Source organism: Pyricularia oryzae, chromosome 4, assembly GCF_000002495.2.
Source record: "Pyricularia oryzae 70-15 chromosome 4, whole genome shotgun sequence".
In the NCBI taxonomy this organism is placed as follows: domain Eukaryota; kingdom Fungi; phylum Ascomycota; class Sordariomycetes; order Magnaporthales; family Pyriculariaceae; genus Pyricularia; species Pyricularia oryzae.
In genome coordinates, this window is record NC_017851.1 from 5,385,839 (window position 1) to 5,399,196 (window position 13,358).

The window sequence follows — 13,358 nt, forward strand, 5'->3', positions numbered from 1 at the left end:
ACCTGCACTACCTGGCAGGCGTTGCCTTGTCGATTGGGGCTTGATGGCGTTAATTTGGCGTCAAATTAAACCGACTCCCTACCTCGGGGAGATATTTGCGGAAAACCGGCCCTTGGATGTCAGGCAGTTAATTGGCTGGCCCCATCTCACCTATTCAGAAGCCATGTGCCTTACTTGTGTATATCTCAACCTTTTTTTTTTTTTTTTTTTTTTTTTTTGCGCGTCATTTACCAGCCCCCTCCAAATTCCAAGAAGCTTGCGCCCAAGAGAAACTGTCGCCGCCAGGGCACACGCGACCCCAACAAATATGGACGCTGAGGAGCCTTTTGCTTCAACCGAAATTATCGACGAAATATATAGCAGAGTAATCGAGACCGAACTCTTTGTAAGCTGATAGCTAGAGTCATTTTTCCTTGAGCATGCAATTACACGAATATAAACCATTTATTATAATATTTGTACTTGCAAACAGGACAAGATTTTGAGCAAGCTGCCCTAAGATCAACCGCTCTTTTTATTTTATTCGTTTTGTTTTATATATTATACAGCATGTATGTACAGTTGGCCAGCCTTGTAGCCCTTCCTATTTTGTATTTGACCTAGAGTCTAGACACGCAGAGCTTGGCGGAAGGCGGCGCGGCCGAAGCTGCGCTTTTGAGCCAAGTTGAGATCCCATGCTTTTATTGCAATCTTTCGCTGTCCACTGATGTTGTCTGCATACGACTTCAACTCGCCAGTGCCTGTTGGGATGGTTTCCATGAGCTTCAACACGAGGGACTGTGGATTGTATATTTTGCGTTTGTCAGTTTTGAAGGTAGAAAGAGAGAGGAGAGAAGAGAAAGGAAAAAGAAAAGAAAGGTGAGTGGGCCACTTGCGTCAATGCTGGACTCGTCGGCCTTGAGAAGATTATCCATAGGCATAATACCAGCCAACAGAAGCCGGACACCTGCTGGCGCCTTGGACATGCTTAGAAAATAGGTTGTGTGCGCCTTTGCAAAGTCACGAAAGGCGTCGAGTATAGCGTCCGCTTCGGCGCCCGGAGGTATGGTTTCCATGCCTTGCATCTCGTCGACGGTCATCTTGGCCACCTGTGAAATCTTGGCAAGGTAACCAGATATGCTCTGCAGTCCGCAGTTACGTCACCCAATATTAGCGATCTTCAACTACAAACCGACCTTATCAAGGTGTGGATAAATGAAAAAGAAAATCCATGATGAGGAACTTCTTACATCGAAATTACTATGTCCAAGGGTTATAAGCTGGGCTTGGGTTAAATAATCGACAAAGGTGGCCGGTGCTTTCAGGTCAAGTGAAATCAACTCGAGCTGCTCAATATTGCGGACGATCTGGGTGGCCGTAAGCTGAGACAGGACGACGTCGCTGCAGACGGCAAGAGCGGCCACTGCACCCTTGAGAATGGAGAACTTCATCCTGTCAGAAAAGGAAGGGCTCGAAAACCCGCGGCCAAATAAACTGGCTGACCCGGCAAATGGTTCCGGAGCTAGAGTGATTGGCTGGAGCCGGAGAATTGTAACGAAAGGAGAGGACAAGGCTTGAGGGGGGTTATCGTGCCCCCTCTATATGTGAAATTTTGACACTGTAAATTCGGGTCGTAGGTAATTAAACTTCCGATCCTTGAACCATTTTTAGAATCATGTGAAAAAAGGTGGCAGATACCAAGGCAACTTGGCACGCGCTGCTTTGCTGCTTGGGGCTTTGTGGCGTTGGCGTGGGCCACACATTAAAACGGCACTTTGTACCGGTAGGATGGCGGAGGAACTCTTTACGAAACCGGCCTTGAGTGGATGTGAGAATCGGAACGTCTCCGTTCTCCTCGACTTGTATGTGCCAAGCCAAAATTTGGTATTCAAGGGTCGTGTGGCGTCGAAAAACTTGGGGAATACGAGCGATAGAAGCAACTTTATGCCGTGTTCCTAGGGACCTCTCAAGAACAATCCCATATCTGGGCATCGACAAAGTAAACCGCAGGTGCTCTGCTAAATCTTTGATGCAAACCAAACAAGTGCCATTTGTGCGTTGGATGGCGAGACGAACGCTCCAAATAGATGGACCAGCCAGGGGGCGGCGAACTTCATGGGTTGATGGGGAAGTTGGTCGTTAACACCTCGATCCTTAATCCCTGGGGACATAAAGTATTCAAACTGCCAACTTCTCCCTAGTCCGAAGCCCTGTGCGGCACCTGCACATACCCCAAGGTTCCTCGCACGCGGTCTACCAGCCTACGCCAGCGCCCAAAAAGCATGCGCCTGAGAAGGAAAGCCGCCGCCAGGGCCCCCATGACCCCGATAAACAGGGGCGCAGAGAGGCCCCTTTGCTCGGCCGAAAACATCGACCTGCTCATACCCGACCCTGTCATCCCCCAACCCGACCGTCGGGCTCCGTTTGTAGAAGCACCTCCTCCTGATGCCACCCCGCCGTCGACGCCACCCATCAGCAAAATCACGCAGGCGGTCCAGCCCGTAAAAGCCCTGCTCCGTCTGCCTTCACCCGTCTTGTCCGAGTACTGCTCCCACACGAACCCGGTTTGCTTCCAGCTCTTGTAGACCGTCTCGACCAGTCGCCTTCTCAGCTCCGCCCCCAACTCTTTGGCCCTCGCCCGGATGCTCTCCTCACCGTTGGTTGCACGGCCCAGGTCTGCCAGCCGCAGCGCCGCCAGCACGTTCAGGTTGGCCCAGACAGCACCCCGCCAGTAGTCATCGCCGCCTCCATACCCGGGGTCCTTGGCGCTTAGGCTCCGCAGACCGTACGGCGAAAACAGCCGGTCGGGGTCACCGATCAGTTCCAGGAGCGCTGGGAGTCGGGGGCTATCGGCACCCACCAGCCCCAGCATCAGCGGAATGACGCTGACGTAGCCCAGATGGCAGACGCGCTCAAATCGCCCGTCGACAACGGTCGAGTCACAATATGCGCCCGCCCCATCATCCCAGTGCAGCAGGTCGAGGTTACGCAGCACGCCCTCGTGGTGTTGTTCATAAGTCTCCGCATCGGTGGCCTCGCCGAGGTACGCAGCCAGGCGGCCCAGGGCGGACGAGGTGGCACCCACCCAGGCGAGGGCGTCGACGTGCAGCTCGGCAGGATGTGGAGGATCGGCGCGGGGGTAGTCGTCCAAGCCGCTTGTCAGTGTGTGCTGGGGTGTACGCCCGCGCCAGCGGTAGCCCTCCCCAACGGCAACGGCTCCTTCGGGTCGAGGGTAAGTGGTGCTAAAGTTGCCGGCCTGGGTGCGGCGGAACCAGGCGTAGTGTTTTGACAGGAGGCCGTACAGCTCGCGTAACATGGTTTTCCCTGCTCCGTCGGGATCGCTTAGATACTTTGACGGGCTGCCTCGGTACGATGACGGGTCTGTCATCTTTTGCAGCAAGATCGGGAAGAGAAGCGCGAGAGTTTGCGGGTTCGCGTAGTGGGGGTATTGGACCTGAAACTCGGAAGGCACTTTGCTGCGAGCCTCGGGGCCGAGAATCTGCTCCCTGCCAATCCAGCCGTCGGAGTCCATGAGACTGAGCCAGCTGCGCAGCACTGAGACTGTGAGGTCAAAATCCCACTCAGCTATGGGTATTAGGTGGAAGCCCTCGTCCCATAGGAACCCACGAGGGAAGAAGGGGCGTGAAGGGGTGTGGGAGAGGAGCGAGCGTGGCGGGGCCGTCACCACCTTTGCTCTCTTCATGGCCTCTGCAGCCAGCTCCCAGAACTTGATGTCGGTTTCTTCATACTCGGGAGCATGGGAGTCATCCATCTTGCTATCGCCGTGGAAGAACCCAAGGCCGCCCATGAGATTAGAGAGCAGAGCCTGGGTGAACTTTGCATAATCTTGGCCTTGAAACGGGGCTGATTGTGGGAAGACACTCGATACGCGCTGGGGGAAGGAGAGGTAAAAGTCGCCGAGGAGCTTTGTGAGAGACGTTGCTAGATGACGTCGTCAGATGGTACTGGTAAATTGGGCTTCTAGAGTCAAGGGCAGTGCTTACATGTTATGGTGGACGTAGAGCCCTTTGTTGAGTATATCAGATCCAGCTTATTGCCGCTGATGTTAGCCAATGCACAAAAGAAGTGATGGATTTATCCATGGAACATACTGAAAAGGGGGTCTGCACAACCGTTTTGAAGAAGTATATATTTCCCTTCCCATCACTCGGGGCCGTCGTAGAGGATTTGGATATGTTGGTAAAGGCGGCTGTGCCGTGGGTTAGTGTGCGTGTTCTACAATGGACTAGGCAGACGTCTTGGTTCCATCAGCAGCAATCGCAACTTACCTTTGGCCTGCCATATTTTTTCTTCTGGTACGAGCGTGCTCATGACCCATACTTGTTCCACCACGGAATTTCCCTGTCCAGGCAGAAGCTCGACGGTGAAACCTCCCAGTGACGGATCGGTGCCTGTACAGAAGCCCTTGCTGGCACCATCTGTGCCGTCGACCTGGCACTTGAGCGACTTGCCCGTCTCTTCGACGCCCATCTCCTCCAAGGCAAAGTGAAAGACGAGGGCAATCTGCGGCGTCGCGTCATCGCTGCGAGACACGCCGTTGACGCGAACAGCCCAGTTGTCGCCGTCGGGCGTCTTGACAAACTCGGTAGTCAGGTCGATACCAAGCTGGGCGTCGTGAATCTCCTGCCTCCCGCCGACTCGAGTGTCGTAGAGGGGCCAGCCGTATCCCTCCATACCATCATCTTGCTCGCATGTGTCGCGCAGCGTGTCAAGCATGCGCGCGCCGCCCTCGGCCCACATGAGGCCAGACAGCAGCGTTTTGGGGACCTGGGGCCGCACGCCAAAGTAGAGGTTGGGCCGATAGGGTCCCCAGCGCTGACCGACGTCGTAGCTGTGGTTGGAGGCGGCCGCGGCCAGCGCTGCGAAGGCGAGAATGATGCGAAATTCCATGGTCGCGAGCGTGCTGTGGTTGGTATTTTGTCATCGGTCTATTCTGAAGCCCGATGCGCTCGGTATTACATTGCGGATTTTGCAATTTTTGTTTTGCAAATGTGAAGTGGCGGGAAGAAATTGCATTGCCGATTGTCAAGTGTGCTTGGTTATTAAGGTTTCCTTCCTGGGCCGGACAGGCAGACGTAATCATGAACCAATAACGGGCGTTTTTGGAGTTCGACCCCAGGCAACGGTTGGTTGCACAACATTCATTGACATGCCACCACAAGTCACTTAGCTCTTTCTCCCGCTGAAAATAATACGAACAACGCACCCGTCAAGTGTCATTTTGCCCAAGTGTTCAGGCTTTTTGCTGACAATGTTTCAGCAACCCGCCGATCCCAACATGCATATTAATTACCCTTTGTCCTACCCAAGGCTTCACACCATTGCATGTTGATGTTCGAGCCCGGCCGGGCTGTTCTCGTCCTCTTCTCGTTACGGTCTTCTTTTTGCTCTTGGCTACTGCCCTGCATGTTGCTCTTTTCGGTTTCGAGACCTGTTGGCTGTTCAGCTCGACTTTGCTTTCCCTCGGGTCGAACAATTGTTCCCACAAAGGCCACTTTCTTGATATTTTAACTTCAACTTTTCATTCTAGGGGATAAAACCCAACCGCGTCCAACGCGTGGCGTTTCGCCCACCATGGCCAGCCACTACAACACGCCCGACCACAGTGGGCTCCAAGTAGTCCCACAGCATCATGATGGTCTACAAGCAGTCAACGTTGATGGAATCGAGGTGGACTATAGGACAGCAGAACGACCTTGGGACCACCCCTCTGACAAGAATGGAAAGTTTCTGGTGCAGGACCACGGTGAAAATGTAACAGGCACACCGGCAGCACCACCGACGCCGCAAAACATCATCTGCGGGCTACGCAAACGAACTTTTTACATCGGCATCGGCATTCTAGGCTTGATCGTGATTGCAGCTGCAGTAGGAGGAGGTGTCGGGGGTTCCATCGCCGCCCGGAATGCTTCCCAGCCGCAGGAGCAACAGACGCCTCCAGCCCCGAGCCCAACGAACCGTCCCAAAACTAGCCCGCTGCTCCAAGAATCAGCCTTGGCGGGACTAAACTGGAAAGACGCTTCCAACGACACCCACTTTCAGGTGTACTTTCAGTCGAGAGACGGGGCTATTATGGAGTCGGCTTGGAACTCGACGGGCAACCGGTGGACTGTGTCAAGGATCACCGACCCTGGTGCCGACATCAAGCCCGGTACCCCTCTGGCGGCCAGCGCGGGCTTCCCACACGTCAACACAACCTGGGACGTGGTCAAGAACGTTTACTTTACCGGCAGCGTCGGCATCATCGAGAGGCAAAGCCCTTTCAAAGAGGCCCGGGGCGTTTGGGGCAACGACAACCTAAGCGGCCAATACACCTCCTCAAACCGGTCCCTTATCCTGGCCTTCTGGGATCAAAATTTCAGCAATCGGTCCCAGAACCTGGTCCTCCTGTACCAGACCCTCGGCGCCAACAGCCTCTCGGTCAGCAGATACTTTAGCGACCGAACCAGCGATCTGCCTTGGACAGTACAGCAGTTGAGCCTGTCCATACTTGACGGCTCCCCCTTGGCCCTCGCCCGAAGCGGCAACCCGAGCACTCGGTCCGATACCCGCCTGTACCTGGCCGACTCCAACGAGAATCTGATGCAATGTCAGTTCGACTTTCAGACCGGGAACCTGGGTAGACTTTCGCGTATGAAGACAATCCAAACCCCTTCCTTTTGTTGCTTCTTCCACTAACCTCCACGCACACCCCCAAAAACAGCAACAGCCTTCAAGCTCCAGGCACAAGCCCCACTCGCCGTCATCCCGCGCGACAACACCGGTTTCTACAACCGCGACACGCTACCCGAGTGTGCACGTTCCGCACCTTATACGCACCTAATCCTCTTTGCCTCGCTCGACCGCTCCTCCCTATCCCTCGTGTCGTGGAACTGCTCCGGCGGCTTCGTCGATCAGACCTCCAAGATACGCCCCCTATTGATCGTTCCCGACCGGCCGAAAAGGACCTACTTGGGTCTGGCGGCGCCGCAGCCGGACGGCCTTGCCAACAACACGCCATCTTCGGGGAGGGTGTACGTCCTGTTCGATGCCGGAGACGGGCCCGAGGTTGAAGAGTGGGAGGCTCCACTCGGGGGAACTGATGCCGCGTGGGAGGTTATTGGGCCTGTGCCCGTTAGATGAATAGATATCTGCCATGTTACACACCGTTATCTGTCGCGTTTTTACTTGATATATATCCAAAGCTTGATACCAAGATACCAATCTCATAATCTGTTATTCGGTTGTGGGTTCTATGCCTCATGCGAGTCATCCGCCACCTGAGAATGCAAAACTGTCTTGTAGAGGTCACTTCACCTCGCAACGGTAGGCCAAGGCTGTTTATAGTCTTTTTCGTCGAAGCGGATGAAAGCTGGTCACAGCGATGAGTTGGTCTCTCACATTATGACCAAACCCGATCAGAAGATTGGATGTCCAGAGAGAGACATAAAGCGGATAATACAGGCCATCTTGCCACCAGCCCTGCTAGCCCAGCTCTACGCGCTGCGTCGCACCTATACGACAACAACAGTCAAGACATGTCTGGAGCAGAAGCAGGTTCGTCGTCAGACAATGCGTCGTTATATTAACTACCCTACCTACTCAGCAGAGTTCACCCGGAACAGCGCCAACGACAATGCATCCGTCAACATATCCCCCTTGGGTCGCCGATGAACAGTCAACATCCTACCCAGGCCGACATCACCAGCCGGTGGAGGTCCCGGGGAAGGCGTCCTTGACCTGATGCTCACGCCATCATCCGGCAGCCCCAGCAAGTTTTCGCCAGTAGGCGTCTGCAAAAACCTCGACTGCCTGTACCACGACTCGGCATCGTCCATGGTGACCTCGTCGCCCGGCGGCGATTGGCCGACCGGCGTGTCGAACAGCTGCACGCTCCTCCTGGCGTTGCTGCGACGGAGCGTACCTATCCCGCCTAGCCCGCCGCGATCGGGCACGTTGAGGGGAGGAGACATGGGCGGCGTGGGTATGTGCGAGTTTGGTCTCGAGAGCAGGGTGGATGGCGGACGGGAGTTGGCTTGGCGAGGGGCCTCGAAGCGCGCCGCCTTGGCCTCGGCACCATCTGGGCGTGGGGCCCTTTCCTTCTTCTTTTCGTCACGCAGCATGTTCCATATCGACGCCAGCCATCGCTGCTTCTCTTCGGGCTGCATCGACCGTACGGGAAGCACCTCTGCACCTCCCATTTCTCGCGTCGGCCAGGGGAAGCTGACTGCCATCTCACGCAGAGTCAACGAGTTGAGCCCTCGCAAAACGATACGAAGTTGTGGTTCCACGTTTGCGACTGGAGGAAAAGCCCAATCGGGCCTCTGCTCGAGACGCTCGGCAATCTGCGCCATGGCGCCAACCAGCCACTCGACGGCGACTTCGTCGGGGACCGAGTTTGCCTTGTCCAGCAACCAGCCAAGCATCTCTGGGGAACCAGACTGGTTGAGAATGGGAATGGACCGCTTGTCGTGCTCACGGTTCTGGAGCTTCATGATAAAGTCGTTGTACTGGCTCATGGCGTCGAGCGGGAGGCCGATGAACTTGCCAATGTTGAGGGCGTGCACAATCTCGTCACCGAGGGCGATACCAGATTTTATGCCGCTGTTTAGGCCTCTGCCGGGCCAGAAATGCACCGTCATGGCGGCGTCGCCAGCCACTGCCACCAGGGCGTGCGGGCGGTTGATTGACTTTGTCTCTTCGGGAGGGAGGTACTGCACGCCTTCTCGAACGGCCTGCACGACAATGGGAATGCGAACAACGTTGATGACCTCACTCTCCTTGAAGCCAAACAGCTTGAGGCCATCCTCGATCGACTTCCACAGGGGAGACTCTCTGTCTTCGGATGGCGCAAAAACTTGGCCCTCTGTGAAGCCTTCGGGAATGGAACCGTCCGCTGCTCTAAGACACCCCGGGTGACCAAACGTGACGGGCTCGCCATCGACCGCCAACATTTTGTGCCACTCCTCTTCCGTCAGCTGCATGTTGAGATAGCCCCTGCCGTCGAAATGCGATGCGTTGAGCAGGTATCTGGTCTGACCCAGTGTCAAAAAGACATTAAGGGGTTGCGACCATGGCAGACCAGCGGGCCGATTGAACGCCAGCCCCAGTGCATAACTCCGGCCACGTTCATGCTCGTATCCGTGAAAGTATGTCTTGCGCACCCACGAAGCAGCACCATCTGCTCCCAAAAGAACATGAAAGTCGCCCAGCCTTCCACTGTTCAGATCCTCGCGCGTGACACCCTGAGCGTGCAAATGAATCAACCCAGCAAACTCGTGTGACTGACAGCGTCGCAGGAACCTGTCCTCGACTTTTCGGATTTGTATGTTGGCCGAGCCGGGCCAGACCGCCTCGGGCCTGCCCTCAAATAGTGCTTGCAATGACCCCGGACTGAGCAGCCGGGTCACCGATTCTTGTAACGTAACGACTTGGTCTCGTCGCTTGGCGGTTGGTGGGTAATCGATCCAGGGCCTGCCGTCGGGTGTTGTGGTCTCGACCCACCTCCTTTCCCAGAGGTGAACCTCGACCCGGCCGCGGCCCTTTTCTGCAAGGGAGATGGCGGACGCAAGGGCTGTAGGGCCACCACCGACAATGGCGACCTTTAATCGTGCAGCTGGGTAGTGATATCGTGAGCCGCCGACGGGAATAGGTTGGACGTTCCTCTCCAGCACGGGGTCAAAGAAGAAATCGACTAGTGCGCGTGCTTGTGCCCGATCGGCCGGGGAAACTACTTGCATGGCGCCGTGGACGTTGCCAGAAGCAATCTGTACTACGCTGCCCTTGATAAGGATAAAGCGGACGGCCTGCAGCAACGGCGTCGCTTTGAAAGAGTCGTGTCTAGTACCAAGGAAGCGCTGCTGAACTGCTTCTGCGAGGTCTGCAATCGTCCTATATCCCTGATCCGCGGCGATGGCACGCAACGACACCGTCAAAGGCGGGTCGCCGCTCATGTTGGCGAAGCGGACCAAAAAGATGCGAGTCCTCTCCAGGTCGGTCCGGCTGTCCAGACTACCGGTACCCCACGCCTCCTCGAAAACCTTGGGGAACACAATGTCGTGCACGCCCGGCTCGAGATCTGGAGAGGACGCATTTTCGCTTGATGCTGATTTTGTTGCGGTTGCTGGACTCGGTTGTGCGGGTGAAACTGGCCGATTCCGCGATGTGCGGATGGCAAGGGATGTGCGCATCTTCTTTTGTGAATGGGTTGCACCAAGACGGAGGGTGAATTAACCGTTCTCTACTTGGCTGGTGCGGTGGCAATTGGAAATAACCTTGCAGTGGATGCCAGGTCGGCAGTTTGGCGTTGGGTAGGGTATCAAGGGAGGATAAATAAAATATGGAAGAGATGAGAATGCCACGTTCTTTGAGATGCAAAAAGAACTCCAGAAATAACAAAATGCAGTCTTGGCCACCTATTTGAAATGACAATGACATTCTTACCCAAAGAAAGTTTCACCGGATCAAACAAGACCGAGGGGCTGTTCTGTTTGCGCTGGCAAGGGTGGGGTCTGGCCTGGGGCGAAGCATCGCGCACGAAAGACATAGAGTTGCATTCAGCCCCCAAGGAAGTGGAAACGTACGCAACGCTATGCTTGTTTCCTATGCAGAAAGAACCAAACATTCTGGGCCCAGGTCACTCCTCCCCGACGTGGTTCAGTAGCGCCGCATGCTGTAGAGCGTTATTTTTAGGCGCCAGACTGCCGGATCCGGTTTGGTGATTTGTTGCTCCTCGATTGGTTGCCCTGGCCTCAAAGTCCAGGCTTTGGCGCGGCTTCCGGCTTGGCCTGGGGGCTGGAGCTCATCTTGGCGACACATGGACCCTTGCACCGCCATTCTTGCCTGCTGAGTCGGTGGGTTTTGTGGGATTTTGTGGAGGAGTCAACGGGATCGGAACAGCCGAGCAGTGTTTGCTTTTGGCGCTAGCTTGTGCCACTTGTGGTCAACTGTAGGTACCAAAGTGGTTGCCAGTGTCATCGTAACGTGACAGCAATTGTCAGACGTGTTTGGCTGTCGATGACGATAGTTCAGCAGAGCATGAAAAAACAATCTGACAAGATCAATAAGCGCCATTACCAATTTGCCCAGAAGTTGCGTAGCAGCTAGTGATCTAGACACCTGTAGCTTATTTTGAGCACCTGCATGAGAAAAAAGGTGTGGTTGCTAGTGCTGGTGCTAGACAATGGAAACCAGGTACACCTCCACTGTCATCCGAACGGTCCCAGGGATCAGCCCTTGTCGCGATCTGCCATTCAGCAACGACCCCACCCGCACACAAGCGCCACGACTGTTAAAATCGGGACCGGGACGGACGCGGACTTTGAGTCTTTGAGTCATTTCTTGATTTTCGGCGACAACTCCGGGGTCAACGGGGTTTCATACCGTTGAAAGGCTATCATAATGTCTTTCAAGGCGCTTGAGAACCATTTCAAGAAATCTCCCTTGCTTGTTGTTTCTACTCTCAGAAACACCAGCCAACGCAACGCGACTAGAATTGTCTTTTCTCGATTGCCCATCGCAAGAAACATTTCAAACATCATCACTCCAATCCGACATCGGAGCGTGTACACTCGACAGCACACTCCCATCGCACAGATTGCAATAAAAAGAACAAATTCAACCATGGCTCAAACATCAGATATCGACAATGTTACACGGCTCCTGACGATGTCCCAGCTCCGCGGCGGCAATGTCAAGATCGACCCTGGTCAATTTTCCCACGTGGATCGAGACGCCGCCTACAAGATCATGGCTGCGGTGCAACAGGCGCTGAGAGAGGAGACGGGAATGTACAAGACGGCCATCCACCCGGATGGCGTGGGTGTTGCGGCACCAATCTACAAGTCCCGCATCGGTCAGAGCCCGGACTTTTCCTTTCCGGGCGACAAGCTAAACATCAAAGGCCTCGAGTTCGAGGTCGGAGTCAAGCTGGCCAAGGACATCCCTGCAGGCGCAGACAAGACGACCATCGCCGCTGCGGTCGACCACTACTACCTCGGCGTCGAGATCGTCGGGACGCGCATCACTGCCACGGCCGAGGTTCCCAAGGCGCCGCCGCCGCATGGCCTTGCCGACAACATGTCGGCGTTGGGATATGTCATTGGTCGAGTCTACGACGGGGAGCCTACTGTGGACGATGTACCTGTTTCGTTCGAGGTTGATGGCAAAGTTATCGACAGCAGGCCGGCTAAATTCCCGTTCGAGGGAGGGATGCTCGCTACTCTCGTCGCTTATGCGAAATCACAACAGCCGCATCTTCTGCTCAAGGCTGGCATGTTGATTACGCTAGGGTCGGTGAACGGTTGTGTACCTCTCCCACAAGGCAGCAAGGGACGAGTTGTTGGCAGGCTGGGCGATGAGACGCCGGTCGAGTTTGTAATTGAATAAGTCGGGTGATTTAATGGGATAGAGACACGGATAGCCTTGTAATGAATGTATTCTGTTGTCATAACTTTTCAACTTTACAAGGTCAGGTCGATCTTAGGCTACAACAAAAAACAGAAGCTGATACCAAAGCCTAAAGGATGCCACGCACAGGTACCTGGGATTCGGAAAAAGAAATGACTACTCGAATACAACCTGGTGTGATTATACAATGTCAAAACTCAAAATCAAAGTTTGTCTGCCTTGCAAACATACGCGGATGAGACACAATATGATTATGTGACTATGGTAGTCTTGAAGTTTAATACTAACAATCAAAGCAGACAGACCAAGGTAGAGAGGAATGTATTTGATATGAATAGTTGAAAAAAGACAGCTGGTAAAGTAATGCCGGGCAATGGAGATTGTAAGAGTAGAAAGAATACTCATTCACTCAACCCAGGCACCAGGTACTCTCTTCCGTCGCAACTTCCTCTCAGGCCACCCGAGCCTCTTATCTTCCTTACGAGCTTGCTTCCTCGCAAAACGCTCGTGGCTGAATTTGCAACGATGGTATTGGCACCAAGCCGGGCCTCCTTCCCGGCCAAAGCATCCTGAGGTGTTTATGTAATTTGCCGACCTACACATTGTGTGCGTCCAACCACAAAACGGCCACAAATCGATATATTCTCCCTTCAGATTAGTTCGACACATGCTAAATAGGGACGGACGTTCTAGCTCAAAGAAATGTACCAATTCGCCATCTCCCAGATTGCTGTTTCGAGGAATCCCTTTGAAAGTCGTGCCGTTCTCTGAAGTCTTCCAATCCTCAAACAAGTCGAGAAAGCATTTGTCGCCGTATTGTTTGCTGTAATCCCCCCCCCATTCAATGTTCTCGAACTTCAAGCCAAAGGCAATGTCGCAAAATCCATCAAGAATCCCGACTTCGGCGCAAAAAATCAAACTCATGCAAAAGTTGCATAACGGGAGAGTTCGGTTCGACGAGAAGCTTCTGA

The 13,358-nt window shown here is 54.3% G+C and overlaps 5 protein-coding genes across 5 annotated transcripts; 2 read left to right on the forward strand and 3 right to left on the reverse strand.

Moving 5' to 3' along the window:
- Positions 1–606: 606 nt before the first annotated feature.
- MGG_09722 (uncharacterized protein) lies at positions 607–1,430 on the reverse strand (the record flags this gene model as incomplete). The annotated part of the gene is made up of 3 exons (XM_003717581.1): positions 607–777; positions 876–1,121; positions 1,230–1,430. The coding sequence occupies 3 exons, from the start codon at positions 1,428–1,430 to the stop codon at positions 607–609; spliced, it is 618 nt and encodes a 205-aa protein (XP_003717629.1).
- A 746-nt stretch (positions 1,431–2,176) lies between these two features.
- Positions 2,177–5,408, reverse strand: MGG_09721 (mannosyl-oligosaccharide glucosidase; the record flags this gene model as incomplete). Its single annotated transcript, XM_003717582.1, has 3 exons — positions 2,177–3,921; positions 4,269–4,903; positions 5,320–5,408. 3 exons carry the CDS (start codon positions 5,406–5,408, stop codon positions 2,177–2,179), a joined length of 2,469 nt encoding a protein of 822 aa, XP_003717630.1.
- MGG_09720 (uncharacterized protein) lies at positions 5,162–7,223 on the forward strand. The gene is made up of 2 exons (XM_003717583.1): positions 5,162–6,631; positions 6,704–7,223. The coding sequence occupies exons 1-2, from the start codon at positions 5,575–5,577 to the stop codon at positions 7,120–7,122; spliced, it is 1,476 nt and encodes a 491-aa protein (XP_003717631.1). The 5' UTR covers positions 5,162–5,574; the 3' UTR covers positions 7,123–7,223.
- Positions 7,007–10,440, reverse strand: MGG_09719 (uncharacterized protein). Its single transcript, XM_003717584.1, has one exon. It carries the CDS (start codon positions 10,167–10,169, stop codon positions 7,578–7,580), a length of 2,592 nt encoding a protein of 863 aa, XP_003717632.1. The 5' UTR covers positions 10,170–10,440; the 3' UTR covers positions 7,007–7,577.
- Positions 10,441–11,061: 621 nt separating this feature from the next.
- MGG_09718 (uncharacterized protein) lies at positions 11,062–12,631 on the forward strand. The gene has a single exon (XM_003717585.1). The coding sequence runs from the start codon at positions 11,380–11,382 to the stop codon at positions 12,364–12,366; it is 987 nt and encodes a 328-aa protein (XP_003717633.1). The 5' UTR covers positions 11,062–11,379; the 3' UTR covers positions 12,367–12,631.
- Positions 12,632–13,358: the final 727 nt, after the last annotated feature.